The sequence below is a fragment of the Eucyclogobius newberryi genome, unplaced genomic scaffold (assembly GCF_026437365.1).
Source record: "Eucyclogobius newberryi isolate DKJ021-1_F unplaced genomic scaffold, fEucNew1.0.hap1 SCAF_21, whole genome shotgun sequence".
NCBI lineage: Eukaryota > Metazoa > Chordata > Actinopteri > Gobiiformes > Gobiidae > Eucyclogobius > Eucyclogobius newberryi.
Genome location: NW_027315846.1, coordinates 10266485 through 10282782, shown reverse-complemented (window position 1 = coordinate 10282782; position 16298 = coordinate 10266485). Strand labels below are relative to the sequence as shown.

At 41.8% G+C, this 16298-nt stretch overlaps 2 protein-coding genes across 4 annotated transcripts in view; both read left to right on the top strand.

Moving 5' to 3' along the window:
- The first annotated feature begins 1005 nt into the window (after positions 1-1005).
- pank2 (pantothenate kinase 2) lies at positions 1006-8291 on the top strand. Its single transcript, XM_072457730.1, has 7 exons — positions 1006-1346; positions 1788-2140; positions 4512-4756; positions 5668-5844; positions 6406-6529; positions 6986-7111; positions 7192-8291. The coding sequence occupies exons 1-7, from the start codon at positions 1124-1126 to the stop codon at positions 7258-7260; spliced, it is 1317 nt and encodes a 438-aa protein (XP_072313831.1). The 5' UTR covers positions 1006-1123; the 3' UTR covers positions 7261-8291.
- A 3177-nt stretch (positions 8292-11468) lies between these two features.
- Positions 11469-16298, top strand: part of loxl3b (lysyl oxidase-like 3b) — a 28111-nt gene continuing 23281 nt past the window's right edge. Inside the window, exons 1-3 of one of the 3 annotated variants that reach the window (XM_072458108.1) lie at positions 11469-11685; positions 14945-15284; positions 15377-15540. In XM_072458108.1, the coding sequence (XP_072314209.1) occupies positions 14954-15284; positions 15377-15540 (495 nt within the window). In that variant the 5' untranslated portion in view covers positions 11469-11685; positions 14945-14953. The remainder of the gene's footprint in view (positions 11686-14944; positions 15285-15376; positions 15541-16298) is intronic. The other 2 variants (XM_072458109.1, XM_072458110.1) reach the window with 2 other exon arrangements.

The window sequence follows — 16298 nt, the reverse complement described above, 5'->3', positions numbered from 1 at the left end:
ACAGTTATCGTTAAATGTCTTTTTAAACCTTAAATTAACCTTTAGTCTCTTGTCTTTCAGTTGTTGTGGTTTCTTCATAAATTCCTTTTAAAATTCAGGATATGTATGAGGTCAGGAGGTCACTGCCAATTTGAACAATGCATCTGCACTTTGATGAAATTATTTATACTGTCCATAGTCAAAGATGAAAGATAAAAGTATAAAAGTAAGACAATCCTTTAGAGTGAGCTTGTACACTGTGTTTCTGTATTTATTTGTACAAAGAGATTATATATGTTTATTTTAAGAAAGTTGTAAAACCTTTTCCTAATTGCTCCAAAGAATATAGATATAATCATTGAGAAATCTGCTTTTGTAGAAGATTTTTTGTAGAAGACTAACAAAAATAATTATATATATATATATATATATATATATATATATATATATATATATATATATTATTTTTCTTAGTATCGTCTAAGTAAGATAAAAACCTGTGTTCAATCTGGCAAGCATATGACTGCACTTATAAAGCAATGACAGAAATACAGTGGTGAGAGACAGAGTCTGAGGACTACGAAACGTCTGAGGAATAAAGTCTGGCGGTAATGCAACACTCGGATGCCAACCGCCATAAAACAACAACAACAACAACAACAACAACAGTTTGTTTTGTGAATTCTTTAGCGCTTCATGCATGTTTTGCAATAAAATAAAGATTATTTAGAAATGTGCTTTATTGCGTGATTTAACCAAACGTTCTAGCATCATAACTCTTCTTCTTCTTCTTCTTCTTCTTCGCTGTTTTATGGCGGCTGTTCCTTTACCGCCTCCCACCAGACTTCAGACTTTATTCTTCCTCTCTCTTCACTCATGACTATTTATGAAGAATATCGATCCGTCACAGAACCATAACCGCACGCCTCACTTTGATTAGTCCTTTGTTACGTCAATCACAGTAAGCCACGCCTCCCGCGCTGACAGCCGTATAAAACCGTCATGTACCGCGCCGTTCCACCGACACAGCTACTTAGGCTTAACGGGAGCTAATTAGCCTTTAGCGTGACGGACCGCGCCGTCCACACGAGAAATGACCCGTGTGTGTAAACAAAGCACAGCATTTACGTAGCTGGTCTTTGCAATGGCGTCCAACGGCCACTGCCACGACGATGACAGTATCGACGAAGACGAAACGCCCAAGAAGCTGCCGCGGTCCTCGAAGGAGATGATGCCCGGTCTGTGCCGGAGCGACCCCCACAATGAGGCGGCCGCGGCCCCGCGCGCAGCCCCGGAACCGTCCGCCTCCGAGGGCAGGACCCTCAGCGCCACTGCCCGGACCGACTCGGGGAAGAAAAGCAGGCCGCGTAGGTGTTGCGTTCTCCGGGCTTATTTCCCCTCAAAGCGCTGTTGTGTGTGTACAAAAGCTGAAAGCGTGCCTCACAAAGAGGGCAGTCAAAGCGAGGATTACGCAGAGGAAATGGAGCTGTGGATGCTTTATCCAAGGCTTATACAAATCATGTCTGCGTTATATTTGCCTCATTTCCTCTGAATGTTATTACAGTGTAATATCGGGAGTGTGATGTCAGTAAATGGCCTGGACCTTTTTTTTTGCAACAAGATGGCGTTCGCGGTACACACTGTACTAAAGCTGTGTCTGTCATGAGACCCACATCCATGTTGTTCCCCAGACAATAAAACAGTGCAAATGCAGTGCAGATTTTTGAAATGACCATAATTATCAATACATGCTCATTATTAGTGTGTTGATTGAGTCTTAATTGTGTTACATATGACTTGTATTGCAGCATTTCCCTGGTTTGGGATGGACATTGGAGGTACTCTGGTGAAGCTGGTGTACTTTGAGCCCAAAGACATCACTGCTGAGGAGGAGCAGGAGGAGGTGGAGAACCTGAAGAGCATCCGCCATTACCTCACCTCCAACACTGCCTACGGGACAACGGGCATCAGGGACGTCCACCTGCAGCTGCAGGACCTGACGCTGTGTGGACGCACGGGGAACCTGCACTTCATCCGCTTCCCCACGCAGGATCTGCCCGTCTTCCTCCAAATGACACGAGACAAGCACTTCTCCAGCCTCCACACCACGCTCTGTGCCACAGGAGGGGGGGCCTACAAGTTTGAGTCTGATTTCAGAATGGTGGGTTCATAATTCATTAAAACATCCACCAGGTGTTATTACTGTTTACCGCACGTAGTAATATACACACTATATGAACACTACATTAAGAACCACATTAAGAGAACGTATTCTCCGACACAATAGTAATAATAGTAATAGTACTTTCCTTAATATTACATGTTGCTCCTAATTTATACTAGTTCTGTTATAAATCAAGATAATTCCATGACTATTCAGAAGAGTTCCAGTTTTGTCATGTTTTTCTGTATCAGTACATGCTAAAATCAGTATCTAGTTTCGATACTAGTTTTATTATTTATTAGTATTTTGGTATTGATACTATTGACGACGACCTTAATACTGAAATTACATAACACCAGATAGCAAGCAAACAGCTTCGTCATGGTTTGGTAGCCGTAGCTTCATTAGCTTCACTTCATTTGGGAGATTACAATTACACTTATTAGGCCCGAGCGCCACAAGCTGGCGAGAGGCCTATTAATCTTGTAAGGCCGTGCGAAGCACGGCTGCGAAAGTGCGCACGTAGTGCGCACGAAATCGAGCGCGAAGCGCTCGCCCACTTCCAAACACTCACTAACGCACTCCTTCACTCATGCACGCCCCGTGCATACTAATTAGTAGTAGGAAAATGGAACATTACCGTTGTAAACGGGCGAAGCCCATGCAAAAGTGCGCACTAAACGAGCACTTTACATATAAAGCACTCATTTGCGCTAAGTAGCTCATGAATACGTTCCCCATCTCTTGCATGTTCCGTGCATATAAGCATGTAATGCAAAAATTGAACATTATTACTGTATAGAGGGCCAAAAACACAAAGTGGGCGGAGCCCACTCAAAATTAACGAAAGTACCCGTCAGTGACCAGGGACCCACACCATGAGGTAGGAAAGCGCGAGCGCTTTCCGAAAATGTATAGTTTATGATATTTGAAAAATGGGAAACATTGTTTTCGCATCGGAATATTCTTCTTCTTCTTCTTCTTCTTCTTCTTCTTCTTCTCGGGACCAACCCCCCTATTTTTCACCCAGTGAACATTGACGAAAAGTCACAAAAATGTTCACACCTCTAAAAATCGTGCCTCTCTACATTCTGGCTATTTCCCTTTTCTAAAATAAAAAAAAATTGGCGCGTCAGCGCCCCCAAATGTACCAAAAATGCATTGAGAGATGGGAAATGACCCAAAAAAAATCTGATCGTAGAATCATGAAATTTGGCGCAGAGGTAGATGGTGACAAGAGAAGTAAAACATATTATTACGGCAACGCCGTCCGCCCAACCAAATGTCGGCCATATTGCTTCAAAAATGGCTAAACATGACTTCGGAGTTTTTCCAAACGTCGTACTTTTACGAACTCCTCCCAGGGCGTTAGCCCTAAAAAGCTGAAATTTGGTAAAAATGCTACTGAGGAGTGGGACATCAAAAGTTATCCAAATTACATTGATACCTCTCACGGTCTCTGTGCGGCGAAGCCGCAAACTGTAGCTAGAATTTCAGAAATCTCCCATATTTAAAATTTCTGCCGTTTGCGCGGATAAAGTCCGAATTGCGTCAAATTAGAATCAGTTGTTAAACTCTTTGCCCTAAACCTAATTGAAGTGAAATAAATTCATTTGGCGCCACAGCGCCCCCTACAGATTTTATATGGAGGTTAAATGTTTAGTTTTGCGAAATTATATGAAATTTGACACACAACTCAATTTTAGCATCCCCATCAAAAAAGTCAATGAGACCCATGTCATAATTGTTATGGCGTTGCCGTAACGATGACCGAAACCTTTCATGTTATTCCAATGGGGAAATCGCCAGAACATGTTTACACTTTAGACTTTCACAAACTCCTCCCAGGGCGTCAGCCCTATTAACCTGAAATTTGGTGAGACTCATCTTCAGGACCATCAAAAGTTATGCACATTTTCATTCTAAGAGTCACGGTGTCTGTGCGGCAAAGCCGCACATTTTGCCAAGAATTCAAAATAAAATAGCTTTTTGATGGTAAAACAAAGGGGAGAAGATGTGACAGCGTCACAGATTCAGCAGTAGGCGTAATAAAAGGACAATTGGGGCGCGTTAGCGCCCCCTCCTCTTGCGGTGTGGCGGCGTTGTGGCGGCGGCGTGGCGGTGGCGTGGCGAGGGCCGATCATTGCCGCTTGCGGCTATATTGTTTTAGTTGTTGTCATTTGTGAAATGCATTAACTCTACACGAAAATCTTCAACACTGCATCTGGTGATTGCCATGTTGCTCGTCTCTAAATAGATATGCTGTTACATTGTCAGTAACTTCCTGTTTTCTTACCCCCGCCTCTGCGCTCCCTCCTGTTTCCTGCCTCTGTGCTGCGCCCCTCCCGTCGCCGCCCGTGTTTATCAGATGGCCGATTTGGAGCTGCACAAACTGGACGAGCTGGACTGCCTGGTCCGCGGCGTTTTGTACATAGACTCGGTGATGCCCAAAGAATGCTACTACTTTGAAAACCCCACGGACCCGGAGCGCTGCGTGGAGAGGCCGTACCCCCTGGAGAACCCCTACCCTCTGCTGCTGGTCAACATCGGGTCAGGGGTCAGCGTCCTGGCAGTTTACTCCAAAAACAACTACAAACGAGTCACTGGGACCAGGTAAATATCCAGCAGGCGTGGAGGTGTAAGTCCATGGCAAGGATGTGTAACAAAGACAAGCACTGGTTTATAGAAATATTAGAAAAATTATACAATAATCATTTTTTTACACTGTGACCTGTTTAGTTATACTTGTGTGATTAAAGGAGACGTATTATACATGTTCTCAGGTACTTTGCATTCAGCATAATAGAAGTCGATCATCATTATACAATCTAAAAGGGCTTAGTAATAGAAACAGGTCCATTGACTTCCTGTTCAAACAGAAAATAACTAACAGGCCCCATCTCTTCAAGTGATATTTCACCATAGTTACAGGACATCTCAGAACTAACTTTTTCCAAATAATCTCAACTAAGTACTGGGATGATAATATGGATTAGTCAAAATAAAACCTAACAATGAAGACACACAACGTTAAGATAACAATAAAGCAAGTTGTTGTCGCTTATAGCTTTTAAAAGATTCACTTCCTGGCCTCAACCATTTGCCGAATGTCTCTCTTTCTCTTCGACCAGGACTTGGTGTGATCCCAGTGAACTGTGGTTTTGAGTTTTGAGTTAAACAGGCGACATCTGCCTGCTCTCTGTCTTCTTACCAAAATGTTAAAAGTTTGAGTTACTTGCGACAAAATGCATTTCTCTTTGTGAGGTTTGTTTCTGCACTTTTCCCACCGCCGGGTTTTTCATGGGTGGGTTTTCTCAGTCGAGCAGCATTCAAAAGAGACTCGTGAATGCTAAGATTTCCTTGGACATAATGGGCCTCTGTTCTTTGTGCTCAGAAAGAAATACAAGAGTAGTTTATTTGATTTGAGGGTCATTGGAAGCCGATGTTTTCTCACGTGCTACAGTTGAATTTACAGAGGTCATTTTGTTTCATTTCTACGTGTCGTGTTTTTTCTGCTCCAACAGTCTGGGCGGCGGCTCGTTCCTGGGCCTGTGCTGTCTTCTGACCGGCTGCTCGACTTTCGAAGAAGCGTTGAAAATGGCGTCTGAAGGGGAGAGCACCCGAGTGGACAAACTGGTGCGGGACATCTACGGCGGCGACTACGAGCGGTTCGGTCTGCCGGGCTTCGCTGTGGCCTCCAGGTAATTTTCACTCGATAATATGATAAGATAAGATAAGATATGCCTTTATTGTCCACACATGGGGACATTTTGGTGTTACAACGCAGTAGATACAGGGGGAAAGGACAGATAACTTATAGGAAGTTTAAAAAAAACACTCTTAATAGAAGAACTCTTATGAACAAAAACAAAAACTCTTAACAAAACTCCTGTAAACATCTCATATCGTATAGGTAATGGAGGGAAGAAAATAAAAATTAAGATAAAATAATAATAATGATAAAAAATACTTAGGGAAGAAAATAAAAATAAAGATAAAATAAAGATAAAATAATAATAATAATGATAAAAATACTTAGGGAAGAAAATAAAGATAAAATAAAATAATAATAAAAATAAAAATACTTAGGGAAGAAAACAAAGATAAAATAATAATAATAACGATTAAAAAAAAATACTTTGAACGTGTGAAGTAAATCCTGTTTTAATGACACTTGAAAGTTCCTAGGAGAAGATCTGTGGCTAGTCAATTCTCAACTTAAATTTTTGAGTAATTACACATGAATTGTGTGTTTGTCTCAGTTTTGGCAATATGATGTCCAAAGAGAAGCGAGAGTCTGTCTCCAAAGAGGACTTGGCGCGGGCCACGCTGGTCACCATCACCAACAACATCGGCTCCATCACTCGAATGTGCGCTCTCAACGAGGTCAGTGGGCCGGAGCTGAAACACATGAGCGGCTTTCACTTCGATGCTATTAAACCCCGTTGTCATTCGCAAGGATTTTGTTGAGTGCATGCTTTTTATTTTGCCTTTATTTGCCCATTTGAATACATTTATTTTGAGACGTTGCGGTGACGCAGGGACGTGAATGGAGTGCGCCGAGAGGAGCCAGTGCAGTGGAATAATGTCCTCTCTGCGTTCAGCCTCTTTACGGTGCTGCCTTGTGGCGTCATGATCAAGCAGCATTGTACAGGGCTATGAAGGCGGACCAGGGGCTACATCTGCCCACTAACACTCTTCTGTTACTACGATTATGTTTAAGTTATGCTGTTTAAGTTATGCTGTTTAACTTATGTTTAAGCTATGCTATAAGGAACTTAATAGTTGTCCTGTCTGTTGTTATTGGTATTATACGCTTTAGTTTATTTTGTCTTTGTTCAGAACATTGAGCGAGTGGTGTTTGTGGGGAACTTCCTGAGAGTGAACACTCTCTCCATGAAGCTGCTGGCCTATGCCATGGACTACTGGTCTAAAGGACAACTCAAGGCATTGTTCCTGCAACACGAGGTCAGTGCTTGACACAGACAAACATAAACCACATTCATTTTATTTGACATGTTTTAAAGTTCCTGTGTGTTGTGTTTCAGGGTTATTTTGGATCAGTCGGAGCACTGCTGGAGCTTCTCGATCCGTCCGAAAGTTTGTTTTGTGAATGAAGCCTTCACCTGTCGCTGCTGCAGACACTGAGCACTTTTGACTGACCCAAGATCTTCTTTTGTTCTTTTACCACAAAGTCAGTTTCTTAAACAGCAGAGGGAGCAGCTGCTGTGGTCAGACTGTGAACCAAAGTTTGTCTCACATCTGGTGGATTTCACCTCCAGTGGCCTTGTGTTTGTTTGAGCCTGTGGATTTAATGACCAGGAAACCACAGGTTAAAGAGATGTTTGATCTGTTACACTAATGTAGGTACAGTTATAAGACTGAAGACTGAAAAGCCCAAAATGGTCATGTGAAATCTTGTCAGTATCTTCATATTGTTGCTGCTTGTAAATTATTTACAGATACGTTTTAGGCTCACTTTACTTTTTCTGTTCCGACCCAGAGTAACTTGGTTTGTAATTCTTTTAGCTGGATTTGATCATTTGAATCTTTAGATAGATGAATAGAATCATAAAAGGTTTATTGCCATTGTCAGTGAACAAAATTCACAGGAACTTGCTTTGGTTCGGTGCAACATACAATGATGAACAATAATAAAACCAAGATATATCAAATAAGGCATGCATTAAATAATAACAATATAACAAGATAAAAAATAGAGATATACAATAACTACTTTTTGACCATGTTTTATTTCGCCCAGTGCATTGTAAACTGGTAATTATATATGTTATGTTTCCACACTGGAGATTTTCTATTTATTTTTATAGATTTTTGTTTCATGTTGGGTCTTTAATGTTTATTATTGATTCACAATAAATACTGCACTAATGTTGGGGTTTCCCACAAAAACAGTTATAAAGACAATCAGGCTTAACTTTTGTAAGTCAATATGGAGCTTAACCCAAAGCACATTTGTCCTTTACAAATATGTTCATTGTATTGATGGTACCATCTATTGTCTTCTGGTTTTCATCAAAAGTGCCTATTTTTGTATCTCAACTTTTTTCTGATGTTACCAAAAATATTTTGGGGATTTTACACTTCATACGAATGTTGCTAAATTAAAAATGTCATTGGAACTTTAGACTGTGTATGTTTTTGTTAAATGAATCTTTCAGACTTTGTGCGGTTGACAGAAATATGGCGGGATCAAGTTTCAGCCATTTTGTAACAGCTTAAATCTTGTGGTTGTTCTGCTAAATCATTACAGCACAAATAATATTCCTGCATGTTCATCCAACAGACTCTTTGAAAAATAAATAAAACATTGACCCTGAATACATTTTATGATACCTCACATTTTACCAAAATAAAAATAAGATTGCATGTTAAAAAAGTAAAAAATGTAGATCGTCAATAAGAATATACACAGATATAACACCAACAATTGCAATTTTTTATTTCTTTATTAACCTTTATGTAAGAACACATTGATGTCGAGACCTCTTTCATGGCTGACCTGGGCAAAGTGCAACATTTGCAGCATACAAATCAATCAAAATACATAGTAGGAAATATTCAAAAACATAACAAAATTTAAAAGCGCAGACAATTTTCGTAAAACTTTTTTTCTCTCTTTCTCTCCTTATCCTTAAAATAAAAATACAGTATAGTGTAAAACATACTTTGGAGGCGTGCAGCTGCAGTGGGTGGCAGTAAATGCACTTTTTTCACATGGCAACACAACAACAACAACAACAAACAACAGCTCACGCAACCCAATTCACTATGTCTAATCTGAATTATTATTCTGTTTGTTTTGTTTAAAAGACGAAACCGGTTGATCAACCACGTAATACATTTATTTGTGTGTATACAAAATAATATCCAGGGAAATCAGTTCACTTTATATTTGAATCACCCAGGGCCGGCCCAGCCTAGAAGCGAACTAAGCAGCCGCGTAGGGCCCCGAGGCGTTAGTAGGGCCCCCAATCTGGCAACCCGTCTTATGCGAAGTGCAAGCGCAGCGTGCGCCACTAGTGTAGTAGCGCTGCTGGCGCGACAGCGCACACAGCGGTAACACATAACACACAAACTGCATTTATTTGTAATGACAATCTGGCAACCGAGACACCAAACCTGCGCTGATTGGGCAACTTCATTGTGCGCGAGCAGAAGAGCAAAACATAAACACAACACAACGTGGTCCCAACGTGGTCCTCATGTCCAGAAGAATATATCTCCTGGTGCCGAAAAACGAAAGAAGAAACTTCTTGACGATGTAAAGAAACTGCAAACTCAACAACACTCTCCAGGTATTGAACTTCTCTTACAAAGAGACGGTTAATGCTGCTGTTTGAAACAACACGATTCTGTCACGTTAGTTCGCTCAGACTGGAGGCGACGAGAGCTCTGCCCCGCGCATAATAATATGTCTGACTGAAAGATAATAAGCTTAACATTTACACCAGCCCCGTAGTGTCAGCTGCAGGTGAGGCCGGTGAGGGGCGTCTGTGCCCCGGGTCACTAAGAGGCGGAGATCCGGTCCAGACGAGCGCCGTCTCGTCCAGAACCTCTGACGTGAGACTTTGGAGTGAACAGTGTGCGGCCCCTGTCCCGGGCCCCTGTCCCGGGCCCCTGTCCCGGGCCCCTGTCCCGGGCCCCTGTGCAGCCTCAGTCAAAGATGAGCTGGTTTGAGTTTGCGTCCCTCTCTCTCACATCACCATGTGTGAGATCAATCGTGACTCGTGATGTCTGTTTTACTTTGACTTCTTAAAGTGCAATAAGAGGAACGTAAAGGTTTATGCGTGTAAGGTCCATCAGCCAATCACATCGCAGCATTGTTTCATGCAGGAGTCCAGTGTGTGACGTTCTGATCAGAACAAACATTTATATTGTAATTCACTTTTAATAGAGCAATAAAACATTTCAATTTATTTAAAAAACATCATTAGAGTATTTGTTATAAATTATAATAAATTGATAGTGAAAAATAACCAGACACATTAAAATTACATCTGTTATAGAATAATACTATATATTTTTATATAAAAGTGGCAAAGCTGCAGAAACGCAGTCGCTTCACAATAGCGAGGTTTGGACCTTCACTTCTCGTTCTGTTCATTCTCTGGGAATAACATGTTTGCACTGTTTTATCAGTGTTAATTGTTAATCAAGCAATGCTTATGCCATTTGTTTAATTTAATATAACTTGTTTTGTCACTTTAGCAAGAAGGAACAGTTGGGAGCTGTAAAAGATAAATTAGTAAGGATAACTATTACTTTTACATTTTCAGTTAAAACGAATCAATTTGATCATAATAATTTTTCATAGCCAATATTGTATTGAGTAATTAAGTACACTAATGTATTAATAACTGGCTTTAATCATTTTCTCCTGGCACAGTTTTATCACATCATCATTTTATAGCATTACAACCTCAACATTTTACTCTTACTTTAGCCGGCTGGACCACATTAAAATGCAGCAGAAGACCCAAAAAAGGTCTGAAAATTTCTGGGGGAGGGCCCCCAGACCCCCCTGTTTATTAATTTAAACTGCTAATGTGGCTGTAGACCCTTAACGCCCACAAATACGCCCAAAAACATATCTGGGACGTGTGTTATTTGTACAGGGAGTAGAGGTGATGTCAGCGGAATACCAAGTTGCATTGTGGGATTTAAGTTATAAATATTTGAGCTTGTGAGGTGCTGAGAATAAACTAACTGGCAAACGGATGCCCTGGAGTTTTGGTGCGCTTTGTTTGCGTTGAAGAAAGTTCCCATATGTGAATTGTTTACTGACAATGGCAATAAAACTGATTCTGATGACGTGGTGAGGGGCCCCCAAAAATGTTTTCGCTTAGGGCACCCTGAAGGCTTGGGCCGGCCCTGGAATCACCTCAGGTTTTATTATTTGTTAAATTACAACTCTTGCATTATGTATATGGACTTACACATTTCACCATAACTGTCAAACATGGAGAACACCAGGCACATTTAACCTTTTCAGTATGTTCACATTGTTGTAGTGAAATGTGTCAGTTTGACCTGTCATACTTAAGTCGAGCTGGCAATGCATTTCTCTACATTTGCTCTGCGTCTCCTGTTTTTAGGCCTCAAAAATCATAGGTGGTTGCGGGTATTTTTAGTCCCAAATGCACATGTTTCGGTGCTGGGTGCATGAAAAAGGCAGTGTCCTCCTCCTCCTCCTCCTCCTCCTCCTCCTCCAGAGCCCGCCCCGTCCCCCCTCTGCTCCCCGGGGCCCCGCGCGCCTCTGTCCCGGGCCTGCGCAGGAGGAGCCGCGCTGTACAGCTGGCAAATTGACTCTCAGCCTCAGCTCTCGCTCACTTTAATTGGCGCCTCGCTGGCCTCAGATTGAACCCGGGCTCCAGACGCGCACGTTCACGCGGCCGGTGGATTAATCCTGTTTGATTTTGTCCCGACTTTTGGGTTCAATTTCCAACAAAGATCTTTTTTCATCGGAGCTCCGGACTCTCCATCGCGACCGTTATAACCTCCTCAACCGGCCACACAAGGTAAGAGAAAACTGCTATAGAATAACGTTTAACCTGCACTTTATTATACTTACACTGTGGAATATATTGATTATTGTATTCATTAAGGACTGCTGCCCTGCCAAGTAAGAATACATGTGTTTGGCATCAGTTATTATGTGTTGTTTTAAAATGTTCACAAAATCCAGGCTAAACTTGCACTGAACTTATTACAAATTAAAGGGAAAAGAGAATGCATTTGTCTAAAGTGCAATAACACCTTCAAAACTTGTCTACTGCCCTGTTATGTGTAAGTTTTTGGCAGTTTTTCATCGTCAAGTGTGATTCTTCCATGTGTAATAAATAGGCGCACACCGACTTATCAAAACATTATAACAATTACAAACGTTACATTTATATCTTGCATATTTCTATTCTGTGCGCTTCAGATGGACAGCAATTACTTGGAAGTTTTAAAAAGTTCCTACTAAATTTGCATCAACCTAACTCAGAATACAGATGAATGAAGACTAGTGGTCTAAAGTGAAATGACAGATGTTTAATTGTATAATGTTGTGTTGTAACTTTGGTTTGATGGTCTGAATCCAGCCATCTCTTTTGTGTAAACGACTCCCACATGATCTATGAAAAGAAGTATTCAACTAACATAACAATATATTGAATAACTACATCCTGCTGTACTAGAAAGCGGGCTACTACTACATTTACTGCATTCTATTTCACGTTTTTCTGCCGCTACCGCAGAGTTCAGCAGCAGCATGTCTCAGTGGTGGGTTAAATAAATGTTGATCGAATGAAAAATGCCAGGAATGCAAGAGGAAACGCAAACGTTCTCCACTTTCTCCCCCGAATCCGTGTCAAAAGTGTGCCAAAAATGGACCCGGCTGAAAAGTTATTAAGTCCTGCACCGCTTAGGAAAGTTTTAAATCAATTAACCTCATCACATCTTAAGGTCGTGTTGAATCGAGAGGTCCACAGCCAGTAAAACACCAGTAAAAGCAGAGTTTAGACTTTCGGGGATTTAATATCGAAAGACATGTTGTTTTATTTGTTTCGGACGAGATCGAACTGAAAATCTGGATCGATCGACAGTATTTTCTTTGCCGTGTCGCCCGGCTCGAGACAGGCGCCAGGCCAAGTTACAGGTCACATCTGTGGAGAGATAGAGCAGATGTTTATTTGAACAGGATATATTTGATGCAGTACTTTGGATAGGGCCGGAATCCTTTAGTCACTTCGTCGATTAATCGGTCGATAGTGTTTCAGTCGCGACCAAAATGTTTACAAGTCGACTAAATATTTTTATTTGGATTAGAATGATTTATATGGGCAAAAAGAAGATTATATGGAGTGAGATGTGAGTTTAATCCAACTTCGATACTCGCAGATACAGCTACTTTACAGCTATGATAGCTTTTGCCACACCCCCTTTAAGTCGACTGATCGGTCTTCAGTTGACCAAGAATTTATTTTGTGGACTACAGCCCTAACTGGCATCTCCATGGAAACAAACAAGTGGTGGACCAATAAACATGCAGTTACTTTGTGCACCCTTAAAAAAAAAAAAAAAAAAACGGGACTATTTTAGAAGCAGAATTAAGTGGTTATAATTTAATCTATAGTTTAAAAAGATACTTTTCAATATAAAGTACTGTTTTATCTGGCTGTATTTGACACATTTACTTTATTCCGTCATTCAGACTGCTCAATTTCCTAAAGCTGGTTACAAACTTGAGAAATGGTAATGTGTTGGACGAGATTTAGCAAATTCTCAGTAATAATCGTGAGTTATCTTTAAATTGTGATGTTTTTTCTCACAATAACACTAAAATTTGACATCAAGACATCCCTTATACTCATAATCTTGATGAGGCGAGTTTATTTTGTTTTTTTATTTTCAGGTCAAAACTTTACATATGCTTTATGTCCGGGTAAAGTCCTGAATCACCGTCCATTCATTCAGTGTGATGTCTCAGTGTGACGTGCCCACACCAGACATGTTTTGGAAAAGGCCACTCTCCTGTACTTACATATATACACACATATATACACACTACACTACTGCATTTGTGTCTGAGCGGAACAGCCTCAATGGGACGCTTATGTGGGGCTTCTGTTGCCCACTGTACACGCTCTGCCATTAATTCTAATTTTCCTTCATCGGAGTCTCTTTCCAGGGCTTGTTTTTGCAACATTTTTCAAACGTGACCGTGACGTGGAGCGCTGGTATTTAGCCTTGATTGACAGGTCTGTTTCACGGGTCAGCGCTCACTAAATTAAACCGAGGGGGAATTGTGCTGCTTAGGGACGGGACCATATATGGGATTGTGATACTAAGGGTAATGCTGAAAACGACAATATCCATTAGTCATAAACCACTAATCCTGTAGTTTATAATCACAGTAATGTTATTTCCAGCATACTCTCCTGTCCACGAGTGTCCCGCAATGTACATTCAAAAGGAAGTCTGGATCATAATTCATTAGGGATACAGTTTATTCATAATTATTTGCGACGGTTCTGCTGTCCATCGCAGTTCGCGTGTTAAACAAAGCTCCAGCCGCCCAGTGTTTATTTCGTTTTTTAAGTTCTTATGTCACCCTGTTATTTAAGCTCATAAGAGAAGAGCATCTGTCTTCAATCAGACCGTGAGCTCTTCTCTTCACCAGCTCCACGTGTGCTGCATATTTCGCCGTGTGTGAGACGAGTCCGTTTAGCCACATCCATCACTGCAGCTTAAATAAGAAGGGTGTGGATGGACAGCCGCGTGTCTTTTAACGCCAGGACCACATTTAGACACTGTAGTTATGTACTACTATTATTAAGCTATTATATTTGACACAACGAGTCTGTAGGGACGATGTCATCACAAAGAGATTCCCAGATAGCCTTGAATCCAATGAAGACGAAGATGTTCTACTCGAAGAAAGAGTCTATGATGTGATAAGACAAACCGGCTTAAAGAGCTTTTACCAAACATGGCAGAGTTTGCTCACAGCATGACCCAGATTATTACTATTCTGTTTACAAAAATAGTTCACTTCAACATTTCCTTTGGCCAGTGGTTTCCCAAAGTCATTGATCTTGAACTTACAAGTGGTACAATCCGTAGTCTGTATAACTAGGATTCCAAAAGATATCCAACCTTATGCCTATTTTTAATGATTTTTTTGTGTGGCGGTTTTTAATTTGTACATTAAAATTGTCCGTTAAAGAAGAACTTGTGCGAGAAGGTTTGATTTTGACTGTTTGATTGTCTTCCGTCTTCCGTTTTGTGCAGCGTTTTCCAATGGACAGATCCAGGCATCGGCTGCAGTTGTCCTTCCTGCTCCTCGCTCTGTTACTACCCTCATGTTCCTCCCAAACCACACCTCGACCCTCAGCCTCCCCCTCGCCCGCACCCTCGCCCTCCTCCACCCCGGCCGATCGGCTCCGGGTCCGACTCACCGGGTACCCGCGGAAACACAACGAGGGCCGAGTGGAGCTCTTCTACAAGGGCGAGTGGGGCACGATCTGCGACGACGACTTCTCCATCCAAAACGCCAACGTCCTCTGCCGACAGCTGGGCTTCGTCGCGGCCACGGGGTGGACCCACAGCGCCAAGTACGGCAAAGGATTAGGTCAGGGTCATTCGAAGCGGTTACAGAGTCTGTTAGTCTCATGTACCTCGACCGAGATCGTTTTTGTTGTAACCATCTGACCTTTTCTTCAGGCAAAGTCTGGCTGGACAATGTGAACTGCAACGGTGGAGAGAAGAGCATTGAACACTGTAGATCTCGCGGTTGGGGAAACAGCGACTGCACCCACGACGAAGACGCCGGCGTGGTGTGCAAAGACGAGAGGATCCCCGGCTTCGTGGACTCAAACGTCATCGATGTGAGTTACCAATGGAACTTACCACACCTGTACGTGAGATCTTTTTGGGAAATGTATGTGCAGGTGATTTGTTTGTTAGATGGATAGTTTATACTTCCGTGTTGCATTAGCGGCGGCCTTGTTTGTTCACGGTTTCACAGTTGTTTGCTCATTACTGTTACGAGCCCATAAACGGCTGTGGATGCTCCGCCTATGGGTTCTGTACGTCTGAACCACAGCGATGTTAAATGGCTCAGTGAGACTCATATGCTTCTGGTTAGATGTATACTGTGAACTGGCAGTGTTTCCCGCCCACTTTTCCCTTTTTTCCCACGTGATCGGCACTGCTGTTGTCGTCTCGAGCTCCGGTCCAGCGGAAACTCCATTGGTTTAAATGGAGAACGAGGGAAAAGTCGCACCGCTAAATATGCTATAAAGTAGATTGATTGGTGTAAAATGTCCAAAGCACATGTGCACCAACAAGTCACCAATGCAACGACTCCTTGGGTGGCCCAAAAACGACTTTTTAGTCTGTGTAGAGCTTATTTTTTCTCAAGGTCGACAGCCCTATGTTAACTAATACAACCGGAAGGAGGATTAGGTGTAATGGCGGCGCACAGACGGGCGCACAGACAGGTGAATAATACAGTGAATGGAAAAGGCCTCTCACGAAACCTATCCCTCAGTTTTGGGAATGTGATCTCAGACATTTTGAGCTTTGAAATCTTTACACGGGCAAAAACAAAGAAAGATATTTTGCGAATATAAAAACGCAATTA

Bases quoted from the DNA above. Each gene is read 5' to 3' on its own strand.
- pank2 (XM_072457730.1), top strand. From the start codon at position 1,124: ATGGCGTCCAACGGCCACTGCCACGACGATGACAGTATCGACGAAGAC. The intron at 1,347-1,787 runs GTAGGTGTTGCG...CTTGTATTGCAG, and splicing joins GGGGAAGAAAAGCAGGCCGC to CATTTCCCTGGTTTGGGATG. The intron at 5,845-6,405 runs GTAATTTTCACT...TGTTTGTCTCAG, and splicing joins GGCTTCGCTGTGGCCTCCAG to TTTTGGCAATATGATGTCCA.